This window comes from Meriones unguiculatus, chromosome 8, assembly GCF_030254825.1.
Source record: "Meriones unguiculatus strain TT.TT164.6M chromosome 8, Bangor_MerUng_6.1, whole genome shotgun sequence".
Taxonomy (NCBI): Eukaryota; Metazoa; Chordata; class Mammalia; order Rodentia; family Muridae; genus Meriones; species Meriones unguiculatus.
The window spans coordinates 102,298,858-102,317,089 of NC_083356.1; the positions used below are offsets into that span (position 1 = coordinate 102,298,858).

The 18,232-nt window shown below is 37.2% G+C and overlaps 1 protein-coding gene across 5 annotated transcripts in view; it reads right to left on the reverse strand.

The window, feature by feature from the left end:
• Kcnh7 (potassium voltage-gated channel subfamily H member 7) overlaps window positions 1-18,232 on the reverse strand; it is a 494,749-nt gene that overhangs the window by 12,731 nt on the left and 463,786 nt on the right. For all 5 annotated transcript variants that reach the window (XM_021637080.2, XM_021637081.2, XM_060390275.1 and 2 more), the window contains 2 exons: window positions 10,312-10,575; window positions 5,211-5,379 (listed from right to left, as the gene is read on the reverse strand). In XM_021637080.2, coding sequence (XP_021492755.2) covers window positions 5,211-5,379; window positions 10,312-10,575 — 433 coding nt within the window. The remainder of the gene's footprint in view (window positions 1-5,210; window positions 5,380-10,311; window positions 10,576-18,232) is intronic.

Sequence of the window (18,232 nt, forward strand, 5' to 3'; positions counted from 1 at the left end):
TTAAAAGAATTATAGGGAGTTAAACTGAAGTCCCTTCCCTTTTATTTTTAAAACACAAAATAGCCCAGTTTTAGATGGATTTTTGTTTGTTTTGTTTTGACTAGTAAAGTTGTGGAAAAAGAATACTTTCACTTGCTATCCCAGAAGCAAAAAGACACACACGGTATATACTCACTTATAAGTGGGTATTAGACATAATATAGGATAATCATACTAAAATCTATATACCTAAAGAAGATAAGCAAGGAGGATCCTGGGTAAGATACTCAATCTTCAGTCAGAAAGGCAAATGGGATAGACATTGGAAGGAGGTGAAAATAAGGAATAAGACATGAGCCTTCAGAGGGCCTCTGAAAGACTCTACCCAGCAGGTATTAAAGCAGATGTTGAGACTCATAGCCAAACTTTGGGCAGAGTGCAGGGAAACTTATGAAAGAAGGGGAAGATAGAAAGACCTGGAAGGGTCTGGAGCTCCACAAGGAGAACAACAAAACCACAAACTCTGGGCCTACGGGTCTTTTCTGAGACTGATACTCCAACCAAGGACCATTCATGGAGATAACCTAGAACCCCTGAACAGATGTAGTCTGTAGCAGCTCAGGGTCCAAGTGGGTGCCATAGTAAGGGGAGAAGTGACTGTCTCTGACATGAACTCAGTGGCTGGCTCTTTGATCACCTCCCCCTGGGTGGGGAGCAGCCTTACTAGGCCACAGAGGAAGACTATCAAAGACAGTCCTGATGAGACCTGATAGGCTAGGGTGAGATGGATGAAGAGGGGGTCCTCCACTATCAGTGGACTGGGGAAGGAGCATGGGAGGAGATAAGGGAGGAAAGGAGGGCAGGATTGGGAGGGAAAAAGGGTAGGGCTACAGCTGAGATACAAAGTGAATAAATTGTAATAAATAAAAATTATATTAAAAAAGAATACTTTCACTCAAAGATCTGTTCTCAGTCAGGCATAGGAAGAAAAGAGAGATGAGAATAACATGATGAATAATAATTGTGATATTATTGGCAGGACAAGTCTGAGGAAAAGATTTTGAATTCCCAGAACCCACATGAAAATCTGAGCAGATATGGCTACCATCTTTAATTCCAGCACTCAGGAGGCAGAGAAGGGATCTCCCCAGAAAAACCTGGGTAGCTATGGTAGCCAACTGACAAGTTCTGAGTTCAGCTGAGTAAATATGTAATCTAGAAAATAATTAAGAATGACATCTAGAGTCAACTTTGGACCTCTATACATGTACACATGTTTAGATATGTGTATATACACACACCACACAAGCACTAAAAAAAAAAAAGAAAGAAAGAAAGAAAGAAAGCAAAGGACACAGATAATAAATTGCAGCAGTACTCAATATCATTATAGTGGCTGACAGATACATTGCTTTGTGTGTTCTGCAATGGAAAGGCTGCTGCCAACAATGTTTGCATTTCTCAGGTCATTAAACTGGGCTCTTAAGTCTGGAGTCACTGAGTTTCCCTCGCAGCATGTTCAAGTGTGGACTCTGCAAACTGCAGACCTACTGTCGTTTAATCTGTAGTTGTACAACATACTCAGAGATCTACGAGCACATGAATGTTAAGAAGCTCTGCTGTGGAGTCGAGCATTTGAAATATCTAAATTAATATGATATATAATATAATATAATATAATATAATATAGATCTAGGCTATATATATTTATATACTATATAAATATATATATATATACATATTTACGCTATATAAATATCTAAGAACACTTAAGTAAACCCTTAAGCTTCCATGAAACTTAATTGGTCATTAATGTTAAAAAAAAAAAAGATGCAGCAAAGACCACTCAAGGTATATTATTTGTGTTCTTTTTGATTATATTCTACATTTCATACTTCTACTTGTTTTTTTTTGTGTTTTAGATTTAACATTTGGATTTGGATTGGACAGCAATATAGGAATTCACAGATCTGCATTTGAATAGATGTCAACCAGGGTAGATCCAGCTTTCAGGCGAGTACTAGGACTCTCATTCTGCACAACACAGTCTGAGTTAGACTGATTTGTTCGATTTTGTTTCCTATATGTTTTACTTTGTACAAAAAACTGGCGAAAAAGAAGATGTCAAAGGTGGGCTTCATTAAAAACATGATGTTTTGAATTTTAAAATTGGCTAAGCTGACTTATGCCATAAAATGTTGACAAACATAATCAGAGATAACTAAAAAAATAGTTAAGAAGAATACTAATAACTATTCAAAACCTGCCCACAAAGCACTTGCAGATGCTGGGAGCATGTAATTTAGTCCTATTTTTGTCAGTGAAAAATATGTTAAAATATGCTAATATAAGAAAACAATAAATATTACTAAGAGATGGCTAAACCCAAATGTGTTCTTGCTGTATATACTTAAAAGTTTCTACTTTAAGTTCCGGGACACATAGAAAACAATTTTTTTGTAGTCTTTAGATATCTTATAAACATTACTGGTACTTATGACTAGACAACAGAGGAACACAATAATTTTGATTTTAGTCTCAAAGACTGGTACAAACCTAGAAAATTATATGAAACTAGAGAATGCCAGTAAAACAGATGAAATAAAATGATAACTAAGCATTACCTAGCTACACGTAGTCTTTGTTTTGTACAGCATGTGTAATCTCTATGTTCAAATAGACTTTATTTTTAAGTTCTCTGTCTAGAAGAATTTGCATTTGTACTAGAAGAATTTATGCTAGATGTAAAAATGCTTTCTTGTTATTTCTTGTTACTGTTCATTAAACAATACAGTCTAACAACCACAGACAGAGCTTTTACATTGTATTAGGCTTCAAGGTCATGTGGATCTGATGGTTTAGATGTAGGATGTTATTTTATGTAAAATGTTAAGCATGCATGGATTTTGGTGCCTAAGTGATATCCGGGAACCAATCCTTTGTGGATATTAAGATATGGCTGTAAAAGAACAACAACGTTGCTGATAGGTATGAAAAAATTATTCTAGGGATGTTTAGATGACTCTATCCAGTCAGCCTATAAGTAGTTTAGTGAACACAGATAAGATCACCTAGACTAGTGGGTCTCAACATCCTAATGCTATAACTTTTTAATACAGTTACTCATGTTATGATGAACCCCAACCATAGAATTATTTTGTTTCTCTTCATATCTGCAGTTTTGCTACTATTATGAACTGTAACGTGAATATATGATATACAGGATACCTGATATGTGACTCCTGAGTGGTTACAAGCTGAGAATCATTGACCTAAGCTAACCATTTCTGAACACGTTGGTGTTGTGCTAATTAAATCACTGCTGTCTCTGTCATTTGCTTGCTTTCTTTCCCAAGAGCAACAACTACCACTACCAACATAAACAAAAGAAGTAAAAATAAATTACGCATATAGTAAGCAAATTATCTTAGCTACTTCCTCATGGCTGTGATCTACTACCTGACCAGATGCAGCCTGAAGAACTGGAGGTTTATTGTGGCTTACAGTTTGAGGGTACAGAATATCCTGGAAAGGAAGGTGTCCTGCTTGGGGTTTTATTGCTATGTAGAGACATCAGGACCATGTCAATTCTTATAAAGGAAAATATTTAATTGGGGCTGCTTTACAGTTCAGAGGTTCAGTCCATTGTCATCATGGCAGGAAGCATGGCAGCGTGCAGGCAGACGTGGTGCTGCAGGAAGAGCTAAGAGTTTTATATCTTGATCTATAAGCAGCAGAAGGAGACTGTGTGCCACACTGGTCACAGCTTGAGCATATAAATCCTTGAAGCCTGCCTGTGACAGTGGCGCCCTTCCTTCAAGGCCACACCTACTCTAGCAAGGCAGAACCTCCTAAGAGTGCTACTTCTTATGGGCCAAACATTCAAACACACGAGTCTATGAGGGCTGTTCGGATTCAAACCTCCACAGAATGCAGGTAAGTAAGGACGGCTCTCAGCTGTGACAGACAGCAGGTGCCTGAAACTGCTTGCTCATGTCTGGGTAGACCAGGAGGCAGAGATAGGTCAGGAAGTTGTACAATCTCTGAAACAGGATCACCTGCTGGGGATCGGTGTTCAGCATGTAAAGCTAGGTGGGAGGTTCACCACATCCAGACCATTCTGTAAGCAAGTAATTTATGTCGTATGGATAAAACTCATAGATATATTGAGACTAGATGAGTAAACAAGTAGTTTGGACAAAATATAGATGCATACACTCATTATGTAAAAGCACCCTGTATGAAAGATTGAACGGAAGTGTGATGGAATAAGGAAGCTGGGCACTTATAAAAGACAAAAAGAACTTACTATCCTGGCAGCCTTGGGGCGATAATTTTCTCCCCCAAATTAAGCCAACTTTTAATTACACTTGATGTAGTGTTATTATGGCTCCTCATGTGCTTTGTCAGTAAAATCCCATTAAATCCTGTGACCGTCGCAGAGGCTAACTGAAGAGCAACAGCTATGGCATGGTATTCCAGGCCTTTCAACTCTGCGACAGAGCTAACAGATACCATTCATTTGCAAGTTAAGTTTTTGTCCCTGGGGCAACCCAGGGAAACCTCAACTCTGGTTCTTGTGTCCACACAGACATGGAAGGCTGGTGTGTCAGAGACGACAAAATTCTTCAATGAGGTTTTCAGAAAGCATTCCTTTTTATCAGGCTTGAAGGAAATGTATTAATCACCCCCTCTCCCTCTATTTAACTGTGTATCCTCGGCTTATCCCGAATTGGCTATGTAGATTAGTCAGGCTAGGATCTCAGAGACTGGTCTGTTTCTTCTAGATGTTTTTGACCAATAACTTTAAGTTGAATAAAGACTTGAGTAAAGTGTTACCCCAAACCAAAATAATTCATCATAATATATTGTCTAAATAGAAGGAGAAGGTGGAAACAGAGCCTCTTATCTTTAATTTGTGAAGATTTAGAAATATTAACATTTTTGAATATTTGACTGAATAATCTGTCACAGCACAGGAGTAATTCAGGAACAAGAACTAAATAGTCAATGAGGATGAACAGAAGAGGGTTGTTAGTTAATAAGTGAAATGTCAATTGCTTTGAACGCATAAGGAGTTTTTAAGGTAACCAGTTCAGATGATATACAAATAGAATGGTAAGCAAAAGTAGGATGTTGGTGGCAAAAGAATCTTAACTTAGTGTTCTTTGATATTCTCTATATAATTGTGTACATAACAAATTCCTCTTTTTCTTCAACCACTGATTTACCTGTTAAGTTGTTCTTGAAGTAAGTCTAACCTTTGCTCCACTTCCCCGTAGGTGAGGTCGCTTTCTGTCTCAGAGATGCCCCAGGCAGCCCTCTGAATTCCTGAGGGACTGCATTCTTCTGGTTGAGCCCGGGCATGCTCTCTGTCCCAGCTGTGAGGATCAGTGATATCTGTGGGAGAGAGCAAGACAGATGTCAGCTTCTTTGGAAACTCCAAAAATACAAAGACACTAGCAAGGCATACTGGAAGGATCTCCAGGCAGCATCTAACAAAGAGAGAACCAAAGCGTTTCAAGGATATGACAATCACCATCTCCAGTTCGTAGCAGAATCTTCGCCTAAACCTGCCTGTATACCTCCCACATCTACTTTCCCAAGATTCAAATTCTGTAAACAGTCATCATACTTGGTTATGGTTTCTTTTCATCTTTTTGTTAGTGCTGAGAAGACATGAAGAACCAACTCAAATTGATCAGACAGCTGTGATTTCACGCTATTGAATTTGGAAGAAAATAGCAAGTTTTGTTTGCAACGCTTTACCCAAAATGTTAGATTTTTTTTAGGACCCCTACCCATAAGGTAATTTTCACATATTATGGCTCAGCTTTAAAGGTCAAGAGTCTTCAGCGTGTTTTCAGGCCAACAGAGCTCAGAGCCAAGGAGCCCAGTTTTTCAGAGGTGAGAATTCTTAAAGGTCTGAGCGCTTCCATACTTTCAACCTCCTTAAAGGTCCTTTCGCACCATGTTTAATAGAATCACATTGCATTCTAGAGTTTTCTTCCTGTGACTCTTTTATTTAAAATGGTTTTATGTTAATATACTTTAAATAAACTGATTATGTATTCAATTTCACTTTTCTGATGTGCCAGGTGTTAAGTTCCAGGCACTAAGCATGGACGAATTGAAGGCATAGGCTATGTATGACCTTGAAGAATTCACTTGAGAAGGATGGTGATTACTTTTTCTTATAAAAATTCATTTTATGAACCTCTTCTACACTGTTTTTCTTTCAAATCTCCATTTTTATGCTATTGGTAGCTAGAGATGAATGTATATTACTTTCTTCCTCACTTTTGTCAAGACGTTTAGTACTCTGAACCCACTTTCTTCTACAAAATGATATAAAGGGTTAGAAAATAAAACCAGAGGGAAAAAAAAAAACTCAGCTGGATTTGGATTTGGGAGGTTATTTCAGAAGGAAAAAGTAAAAAAAAAACAAAAAAAAAAACAGGAGCAAATTCTTTCCTTCATGTGAGGGCAGTTGGGAGGGAGGTACCTCAAGAGGGTCTTTGCTTCCCCATAGAAGTAGTTTTGGGCTATAGAAAGTGATTTTGGTTTTGATAGACATTTTAAAAGAAAGCCTTGACAAGTAGCTATGATTAAATGGCAAGGAAAGTTATTACATAAAGATATGGAATTTACATTCTGAGCTATTTAAAAAAATTTTTTTGGACGGAAAGTAACTAAATTGGGTAGGATTAGCTATGAGTCTAGAAATAGGGTATGGAGCTGTGAGACTTCCTTTCCTATGGCTTCTCTGAAAGCACACTGGGGGGTACATTGTACTTCCCCTTTCTAAGCAGACGACAAAAAAAAATCTATTCTTTTTTGCATGGGCTTTCTCTCCCTATCTTTTACCATTGAATGCACGAAAATGTCTCTAATGATGTGCTTTTTATTTCTATCTCAGTAGGGGAGACTATAAGGAAGAAATTAACATAACCAAAGACAGCATGAGAAAAGCAAGGCCAGGTTCCTTGTTTTGTGGAAATGGTTAGCAGACCTCAGAGATTTCCCTGAGCCATCCAGAGAAGGTTCCGGATTATGGCATCCTTAACCTGCAGGACCTCTGTGTTTGGTGTTTTCTACAGTGGCAGTATCTTGTTTATTTTCACATTTACCGGATAGGAGGAAATATGACTTCAATAGTGAACTGCAGGTTCTCACCAAGAAGTATGATTTGTTGTTCCCAGATATTAGAACCAAATGGAAAATCATTAGATTTTATACTCTGTGTTGGTGATGTTAAATCAGCATGTAGACCATGCACAGGGAGCTTGGTGATGCCAGGAACCATGCCCCTCTTGTTTTCCGGTATCCAGTTCATGCAGGAACATTTCTTAAAAGAGAATGAGAACTGATAGCATTGAAGGCTACGTGATGTCCTCATGAGTTTGCGCTAAGAAACCGCCTCGAACCTCTGCTTCTGTTTAACAGCTCCCTCACTTGCAAGCATGAAACACACTGATTCTTAAATGACACTGGTGAATCACATGCAATAAATTATGAAGGACAGTATTTTTCTTTGATGCTTTAAGAGAAAGGATTATCTTAGCAGCAATGAATAAGATGAGTACCGTGAAACTGAGGCTTCCTTGCTTATAATTTAATTTTTAATTAAAATGTGGAGATATGTGATTAACTTGTTTTAATGGTGGTATGAAAAATAAAAAGTTCAAAGGGGGAAACCCTGGCTAAGCCGTCTTAATCAAATGAGCATCCTTGTATGACACTTTCTAAAAATAGCTCAGACAGTATCTGCACTTGGTTGCCTTGGAAAATGTTGCTATAGTTGCAAGACACATTTCTGCAAATGGATGAACAGGGTAAACCTTCACTTGCAGGGTTTACAGTTCCACTAGCGTCTACATTTCACCTTAGCATCAGGAAGGCCAGAGTCAATTTAAATTTCTTTTCTTTTTTTAATGAGCTTTGCTTAAATGAGTCCTTCTTTGGAATGACAAGTGCCAGAACACAAGGGAGTGAAGCTGCCTATTGGTAATGAAATAAACTGTCAGCTTCCAGCAGGTCAACCTGCAGTAGTTACAGCTAGCCTCACAAGTTCAAGTTCATTACCATCACCCAGCATAGCACTTTGAAAGTTACAGTGAATCAAGTGTTCAAATTCTTCATTGGTTAATTGTAATATTTAGTCGTGTTAAATGCCTGTCATCTTGACTGAAGCTTTATGACATCAATTTCATTCATTAATAGACATGCATAGTTAGCTATGCATTATCAAAATAATTATTCATGACTTGAATGTGGAGTACATTATCAATTTTTTTGAAAACATGGATATTTGGAGATGCTCAAATCATTTGAAAATATAATTTGTTGGGCACAGAGAAGAGTTAATTAAAAGTTGGAAGAAGTAAAATTATAATTTTGAAGGGTATTTGAATTCACTGTCAGAAAGAATCATTATAAAATCAAATAAAATCTCAAAAATATCTTTAATGACTTGCCACTTGAGAGCCTAATATTCAAGAAGAAAACATGTTTTTACAAAAACCATCATAAAATCATTTTGCATATAGTGGATATTGTTCAGTCAGTTCTTCAGAACTTTGGCTCTTAGGATACAACCTGTTTCTATTTTTAGTACTGCCCAGAATCCATTTTCATAAATAACTAAAATGGGACGTTTGATAATCACATCTAATATTCTATTCTTCCACTGTGATGTATGAGGTACTATTTCCATGCACTTCATCAAGATTTTAGGTAGTCTAGAGGACATTTGCATATATTCTTAGCTCATTGCTCTACGAAACCATGGCAAAAGTCATGTGGTGTAACAAAGCCAAGAACCGAACCATCTTGTACTCAACAACACTCTGCTGTTGGATATTCCTGAGGAAGGATGGTGGTATCTACCTTCTCAGGGACATACTTTTCTATTCTCCCAAACAAAACATCCTAGTTTTCTTCATTTTCATTACAATCTTTCGATGTTTTGTGCTACTATCTTTAAATAGATACACATATCGATTGATGTGTATATGTATGTGTGCTGTTTGTCTTTATGTGTACCATGTGAGTGTAGAGGGCAGAAGAGGACATCAGATCCCCTGGAGCTAGATTTACATGCACTTTGTGTACCACTAGATGGATGGGGGAGCTGAGTTGACCAGATCCCCTACAAGGGCAGCAAATGCTCTTAACCACTGAGCCACCAAGTTAGTCCTGTGCGATGCCTACTTAATTTTTACCTCTAAATTAAACAGGGAAAGAGCTGGAAAATAAAGCCTAGTAGAAAATATTAAATAGGGCTCAAGATTTGATCCTAAAAAATTATCTACAGATTGTATTGTTTAATAATCATAATCAGTTGGTTAGATGACATTATTTCTATCTTAAAGATGTATAAGATGTGTCCTGGGGTTGGCCAAATCATTTACCCAAAGTCATAAATGGTAGCAGAGCTGTATTTAGAATTCCAGCAGTCTGACCCATAGCTCTGAGTTCACCTAAATAGGATGATCTAGCTAGAGATATAGTCCTGGTACATTGATTGTTCTTCCAGGTAGCATTTTAAAAAATGTTCCTTGTTTTCTCTATTTTATCATAAAATTTTAAAAAACAAGCATATTCCCCAGCTCTTGTGTATTTTCTAGAACAAATCTTACACATTTGGTTATTTCTTCCACAGGAGATGTGAAACAAGATTGTTTGCAAGACTATATTTTATTTCAAGATATTTCTCTTCCTTACTATTCACAGTAAAATGCAATTCTGTTTAATTTAAAGTGTTATGATTGGATGGGGCTTTCATATTATAAAGTTATTAGAATGAAGTTAAGAAATTGGTACAGAGGGTGCATATACAAATCGGACTTTTTCTGGATGGTGGTGGCTCATGCCTTTAATGGCAGCAACTTGGAAGGCAGAGGCTGGCAGATCCATAGGAGTATGAGGCCAACCTGGTCTACAAAGCAAGTGACAAGGCAGCCAGGGCTACACAGAGAAACCCTGTCTTGGAAAACCAAAACCAAACCAATCAAACAAAATACCTGACTTGCTAGCTCTCAGCAAATAGTCACTGATCCTCTCTTCCTAGCTTCAGCTTCAACAAACTACCCACAGAGCTGTGCTTAGTCTTACACTAAGTCTTTTTGGTCACAAAAACCTTTCAAACATAAAATTTTGGCAAACAACATTGTGGCATTACACAAACACTTTATGCACACAATCTTAAATCTGAAGACTTTTTAAACGGTTAGAGGAACCCTGGCTTGTGCAGGTTTTTTTTTTTTTTTTTTTTTGAAAAGCAACCCTTTCCCATCCAGTAAGGAAGAGAGACCTTGGATGCTTAGATACCTTTGCAGGAGTGACTCCTTTTGTCTGTGTGAATTCTTCCTGAGGGGGCTATTGTTTCTTCACCTTGGAGTCTGGTTTCTTTCACCATTCTTGGAGTAGAATCTACTGTTCCCAGGAAGAGCGGCTTCTGTTCATCATCGATGGAGGAGATGAATGATGATGATCTGCTTTTCTTCTCTTCAAAATGCTTCTTGGAACTCTGATAACGTCTTATTGTATCTGTAGAATCATCAGCATCATTTGCACTGTTTTCCTTGCTAAAATCTATCAAAGAAAGGTATTTTCATCGTAAATAAACACACGTGGGACTTTGTGCTAAATGGCTATATATAAACTACCTTTTACCTGTGAAAAAATGTAGTGTGTAGACTTTCAAAAGCAAGGGTTATTAGTTATCTTCATGAAGTGAATTACTGATTTCAAAATTTAAAGAAGATAAAGAAATAACATGAAAATTTTAAATTATATACAGATAACTATTTAGTCTTAGAATCAGGCATATTATCTCTTGGGGAAAATAGAGAGACTAGGGAAAATGTGTCCTAATTCTAAAATATCACCACTACAGAGCTTGTTATTTTTTTTAACCTTTATGCCCTATCATCTGTGACAATCATTCACACGTTGTAAAGGTCAAAGCTGGAAGCCATTTCAGTAAAGTCTGACAGTCTGAGTTTCAACCTTAGCTCAGGAAATGGCCTTGACATTCCAGGGAGTTTGGTTGTGTAGCACATTGCAAAGAATATAAAGCTTAAATACAGTAATTGAGGTAAGTTTTTTTTATTTTATTTATTTATTTATTTTTACCTAATTACATTAAGGCCATAGTGACTGCTGCATAGAGAAATGTCAGGATAATTTGAGCCCTGAAGGTTGTGTTAGAACATATTTCAGCAAGGAAAACTGAGAAACAAATCTCAGAACTTGTTTCTATTAGTGTCCTGGGGAGAGAGTGCAATTCTCCATCTGGTTCCTGCTAATAACTAACCAACAGAACTCCAAGAGGTATATCATTTTCTGGAGAAATTTTAGAGACAGTGTCCCAATCTACTCCATGCCAGGGTGTGCTCATCTTGTTATTTATAGAAGGCCAAATGAACAGATTTAAGGCCACTCCAGAGAACCTTCCAACTGCTTTTCAAAATTCCCATATGGCAATGAAATGAAAGAAAAAAAAAACAAAACAGATACTTTTTCCTTTAAAAAAAAAGAAAAAGAAAACTTATAATTTTAAAACATTAAAAGCCAGAAAACGTCCCAAGGTAAAAATGGGCTTTACTCAATAGGAGTAGATGGTCTGTTAGTTTTAAGTCTAGCAAATGCAGAAGACCTCAAGTATTTTCTTAACACCTCAGATTTGAACAGCGATTCCATCACTGCTGTGAACACTGCAGAGCCTCCCGCTCTGGAGCGGTATAGCAAGGACTGCCACTCTGGGATTTACACATTGCCAGTCAACCACCAATGTAACGGTGCCTATTCAGCTCAGGACATGCAAAAGTTCTTTTATCCAGTGTCGTTGACACAACCCTCCTTACATTCTGGACTTCAACCTTCCCATATTCTTCTCTATTTTCATTATCTTGTCTCTTGCGGAACCTTCCGAAAATGCCATCAACAACATTCTCCCTCTTTTGAGCATCTTGCTTAAAAAAAAACAACAGTTACCAACTTGATTTTAATAAGTTTGAGAAGAGAATAAAAGCTTAATTTTAATCTAAGTTTTTACTGTTTTAAAATTTTACAGTATGGGTTTCTACCTCTTAACTAAACCACTTTTTTAATTTAATGGAACAGAATGGAATTGATATTAACTCAAGCTTCACCTCTTCTTGATATTAACATTCTTTATCATGGAGTTTTTCTAAGAGGAATCAAATTTAAATCAAACTAGCCATCAATTCATGAACCTTCCATTCAAGTGTGGGTAATTATCATCAATATGTACCACAAAATAATCGTCTACTTTGTTGCACTTTGGTTAGTAGTTCTCTGTAAATTTTTAAACCCCTACACATGGGGGTTAGAGAGATGTTTCAGCAGTTATGAACATTTTTTGATCTTTCAAAGAACCCAGGTTTGGTTCCAACCATTCACATGAATTCTCACAACCATCTATAATTCCAGCTCTCTGGATCTAACACCTTCTTTTGACCAGTGTGGGCGCAAGGCACACCCATGTTATACATATATCCTGGCAAGCACTCGTACACATAAGAAAATAAAATTACACAAATAATTCTTTGAAAAAAATTACATCTCTACACATGGAAAAACGTTCCGTCTCACCTTTTAGAAGGCCCAACCTTACCTTACTAACTCCTTGTTTGATAACAGTTGCTTACACATATGAAATAATGGTTAGCAGTAATGGATTGCAACAGGATGATCTCAACTTTAGAAGAGGTTCACGAACCGATGTGAGTAAAGAATTACCGATATTTAGCTCAGTGGTCTAAAGATGTCAGTCACTTCACAGGCACAGGACCTATTGCACCAGTTAGTTTTTTGTCACCCTGACAAAAACTAGCGTCTGGGAAAAAGGGATCCTCAGCTAAGAAACTATCTTCCTCAGCCTGGCCTGTGGGGAATTTTCTGCTTTAATGATTGAAGTAGGAAAGACCCTGCCCGCTCTGAGTACCTCTGTTCCTGGGCAGGCAGTTCTGGGTTGTAGAAAAAAGCAACCTGAGCAAGCCATGGGGAGCAAGCCAAAAAGAAGTGCTCTTCCATCCTCTCGGCTTTAGGTTCCTGCTCTGAATTCTTGCCTTATTGTTTTTCCATGCCTTTCCTCTCCATGTCTCAATGATGGACTCTACGCTATTAATTAAACTCTTTCCTCTTCAAACTGGCCCAGTACTTTATCACAGAAATCCTAGCAGAAAGTGCAGGTAAATGAATAATGAAATAAATAGAAAAAGTTTGATGTTCCTGAATGCTTCGAGATTACGGCAGTCTGTGCGAATAGCTTCTTTGGAGAAGCCTTTTCCAAACAAGATTTTCTGTTTAATGCTAGTTAAATTAAAATTTCATTTTATATCATATAAAATAGAAATGGAAATGACAATCTACTTGTAGACTGAAAATAGAAACTGTCATTTTTGTCTGGGTTCTGGCAGGTGTAATTCACGTGATTGAGCTGTTGAAATGCAGTTATTAGCCTTCAAGCACTAGATTTTGATAGCCTGTCGCATTTCTGCCTTTTGGCAGAGAAACGGAATTATTAGATAGCCATTAAATAGTATCATGCAACATTTTTCTTCATTCTTCTCATATTCTGTGTAGGTATTCCAGGCAAATATGTAGATAATGGAGACTGTATTCTTTAACAGATCTGATGAAATTTTGTTTTCCCTTTTCTAGAAATGAGATAGCATAATCACCTATTCCCATCATTTTTACAAAGAATATTTTTTTTTCCTGCTTGTGTAAGTATCAAACTTGCTTTCTGAGTCAAATAACTATAAATCTTGGGTTTTCCCTCTCATTTCTATGAAATGACAATGCATTTACTCCTTTTTCTCTCTCTCAGGACATAATTCTATGGCATATATGGCTCTCCTTGTAGGTATTTATGAGGCTTCAGAATAAATTAAATTTCATGGAATTAAACTTTCTGATGGAGTGGCTGACCCAGCTGTCTTACAAATGATAATAGAAATAGCCTCCATGTCAAAAAGTCTGGGGATAAATACTTAAACTCCCTCTGTCTTTTACAAGTTTTTCCTTTCAGATTAATTGCAACTTTTATTAGCCAGACCCAACAGGGAGACGTAACTCTTGGTGAAAGAGAGACAGTTAATGAGTTTTCTAGGCATTTGGGTTTTATGTTCCCACTGGTCACAATTTGGAGATAATCTGAGTAGTCTCCAGCCAGCTAGTTTAAGAAAACATTTCACTGGGAAGTTAGAGGCAAGAGTAAATTTCTTCATTTGTCATCAAGCACCTCGGGTCCTCTGTAGCTTCAGATGTTAGGAAGGGAACCTTAAGTAGGTTTCCATTCAAATACAAGATTAAGCAGTCTTACAAAGTAAAAGAAAAAATGACGCATTTGGAGACTTATCTAAGGATGCAGTTTTACTTGGGACAAGTAAGTTCTAAAGCTCTTTATTAAAGCAGTATCATGATGGTTAATATGTAGCATGCTTAATACTTGCTGGGAGAAGGTCTTTCATATCCTTCTCATAAAGAGGAAAGAAGTTACGGTCATGCTGAAAAGCTTGATTGTGGACACCAGTTCTCTCTCACTCTCCATATGTGTGTTTGAGGTGTGTGTGTGTGTGTGGTGTGTGTGTATGAGTATACAAATATCACAATATATATCACAGTTTTATTCAGTTTTTGCTTTGCAACTATGCTTTCAACAATCTTGAGAAGAAGGAAAGGTTTTACATACATACATACACACATACATACATACATACATATACATACCACTAAAATGGGTAATACAAGTTATGTAATTGTTTGTTAATGGGGAGTGTTTGGAACATGGTCAAAATGCATGGTGAACAATGCCTCAGAGAAATGTGAGCGGCTCCAGGATCAAAGGGAGAGGGCCTTTTACCTCAAGTGATTTTTTGTTCCCTGGATTGTTCTTGGACATGATTCCGTGCCTCCTGTGCCAAACATTTACATTCAATTTATAAGGCATATTCATTCTTGTTGGATGTCAGAAACTAACTTAGAAACCCGTATGGTGAAAGGATATGCTGAGTACTGTCAGAAATGGACCCTGAATCTGGATATGGCCTCTGCCTTTCTTTTGTGCTTTTTCAGATTTAATCTATGATATGCGTCAGGCTATTGTGTTAAAGTTGGTCTGTCCTGAGAAGGTTCTGGAGAAAGGGATGCTCTGTTAATAGTTAGTCTGCGCTTAGCTTACTGATGTTCATTTACATGTTTTTCTGAACTCAAAGAACCTTACTTGTATCATTGCTTTCTTTGCTGCATTCCTAAATAAAAGTACACTGAAACTGAAGTATGATTGTCTACAACATTAGATTGTATTCTGCCTCAATCCCAGGTCTTCAGATCCCAGGTCCAGAAGACAAAATTTGCACAGGTTAGCGGAAAAGCCAACAGAAAATTTTATTTATCCATTTATTTATTTATTGAGACTGATAAAGCCAGGTTGGCCTCAAACTCACTAGTTGGCCAAAAGATTATCTTGAACAACTTATTATCACCCTACTTCTTCCCAAAGTGCTGGGATTTTAAGGCACTTAGATAGTGTGTTCTGGAATACTGAAGTTTTATTTTAAAATGTCAATCTCTGTTTCCTACTTTTGGGATTGCAATATGTAGGACTGATTAGGCCAACTGGACAGAAATGATAAATATTCTTTCAATGATTTTCACACATTTGGTTGTCATAGGTCCGTCTTTTAACACTTTATTTTTTTCTCATATTGTTTACCTATTCATTTACTGTTTTTCATATTTAGTTTTAGTTTTTGGCAGTTATCGATAACAAGTTTTTCTGTTCTTGCCAGCAGCAACGCTGGGGTCCTCTGATCTTGGGAAGCTGATGGTTAAGTATACAAAAACAAGACTGTGCACACATTTCTCCCTAAGAAGTTTAGAATTCAGGAGAATTTCGACTTGGCTAACGATGCTAATTCTTTTTCTGTCCCCACACAATTTTCAGATGGAACTCAGTTGTTGCTAGCTATTTATTGATCTTTAGTTTTATAGTTTTCGGAAAGGAAGTGGGAAAACATGTCTACAAAGGATGAATGTGAGCAAGCAAAGGTAGTTACTTCTGCTGATTCTGACTGGGAACTTGAACAAACAGAGCCAGGCCAGATCTATCTTTGGGACATTCTTACTTTGAGTTCCCTCCTCCTTTGATGATTCAAGGCAACTGGGGCTTGAGTAAAAAAGGCCCCAGTTGTTAATTTTCCTGGAAATTCACAGTATCAGCAGGCACTACCGGTTGGTGTTCTCAAAACATCAGCAGTTTCTAAGTAGTAAAGCCGGTTAAAGAGTTCCCCCTTTCCATTTTTTTTAACCACCTGCTCACAGTGCAACAAAAACGGAAAGCAAAGTTCCACAGAATTCAGTAGAAATCTTTGTTTTTGCTGCTAATGAACAAAAAGGGGGTGTAATAAAACTGAAAAGCATAGATGAATAGATATTAGCTACAATTTAGAAGTTTTTGTTTGTATCTTTGTTAATTAGTGAAAATTTTTCTATTATAAGTAGAGATAAGCTTCTTAAAATGAAAAAAAAAATGAGTTAATTAAAATAACCAAGATCACTTAGCACACGACACTCAATGATTGTTTTATAAATGAATGGGTGATTCATTTACATCCACAATGTAGCTGGATCATTAATGATCATTGCTACTCCATCATCTGCTAGTGACTACTTTTCTATATTCTATTTATAGAAGGAGTTGAGCAGAACACTCCAAATATTTGAGCATATAAGTTCTGTTGGCACATATGTAGATATATACCAACATGTATATTACATATATGTGGACATGGATGCATGAGTATGTAATATTACCTAACATATACATACCTACTTTGTGTGCCAACATCTAACTACATATTTTATAACATCTTTTCTGTAACAATTTTTCCTGTGTTCATTTACATTTCGTTCTACTGATATTGTGCGCATTTTATTCAATGTATACATCATAACATTTTGAAGTATTCCCAAGACCCAGTCCATCAGTCTGAGCACACTTGGGTGTAAACATAATCCAGTTATTGTAGACCACTAAATTAGAAGTGATTCTTCATTCTTTTCTTCATCAGAATATTTTGCTCAGCCATCACAATGTCTTTGGCAACAGAATATATTGCTAAGCCATCATTTTTGTTCTCTGCTTTATGGAAGCAAGAGGAGTGTACCTTTGTCTTAGGAACTCTAGCAGTCTGTCTATGTTGAGCCTAGTCATGTAAGACATCCGAGATGTCTGTGTACCAGAAGTTAAAAAAAGGAATTATTCACCCCCCCACCTTGAAATTTTCTGTGACAACTGTTTGCTGTTGGAAAGCAGGTTTATTTCCAAAGAAATCAGGTGCTCATGAAGAAAAACTCCCTGCATCAATAAACTCATTATGTTTAAGTCAACTTGGCAGAGGTTCTGACCATTTTGTTAAATATGCTGTATTTGCATGGTAAGGTGGGTATGCTAAAAGCTGAAACCCAAGAACTTCCAGGATCTCCTTGAGTAGGCCGTGGGAAGTCAGGACAGTTTCTCTGTCTGCCTGTTTCCTGACCACAGCTCTTCTTGTCCATGCTGTCTCTGCCAGTCAATTTCATAAGACATCAAAGATCTCGGAGTTTTACCTTCCAAGATTTGTCAGGAAGCTAACACTAAAATCACTGGTACATTCCCTTGGAAGCATTTAGCTTCTATAGCCCTAGGTCCTTCAGTTTTAGACACTCCTCTGGAATTCTCTGTTCTTGTATGTTGACTCGTGTGTGTGTGTGTGTGTGTGTGTGTGTGTGTGTGTGTGTTTTCTAGAAGATAACTTTATGTCATAAAATGTGGGATGACTGATTGCCTAAAGACCATTAAATTAGGGTGAAGGGGATTAAATTGCTTTCAGCAAAATCTGCATTTGCCAGTAGCCCGTAATCCCAAAGACTGGAAAAGGCCATGAAGCTCTGCTTTTCATTGTCCACCTCGTGTTAACACACTGGCAGCTAGGGAACACCAGATTGATGCAGGAAGGCAAATCTCTTGCTATCTACACTTTATATAGAACAGATCTCAAAGACCAAGTCTGTGATTAAAGGGGATATTTTCACCATCAACAGAAATGTCTGGGCACATGAACACTGTGTGAATTGTGACATGATTTCAGGGCCTTATCAGAAGATAAAAACGTGTGATTATTTGCCTTGAGAATGGGGAAAACGAACAAGATTGAAAGTGGATTTAATCTTCAACCCT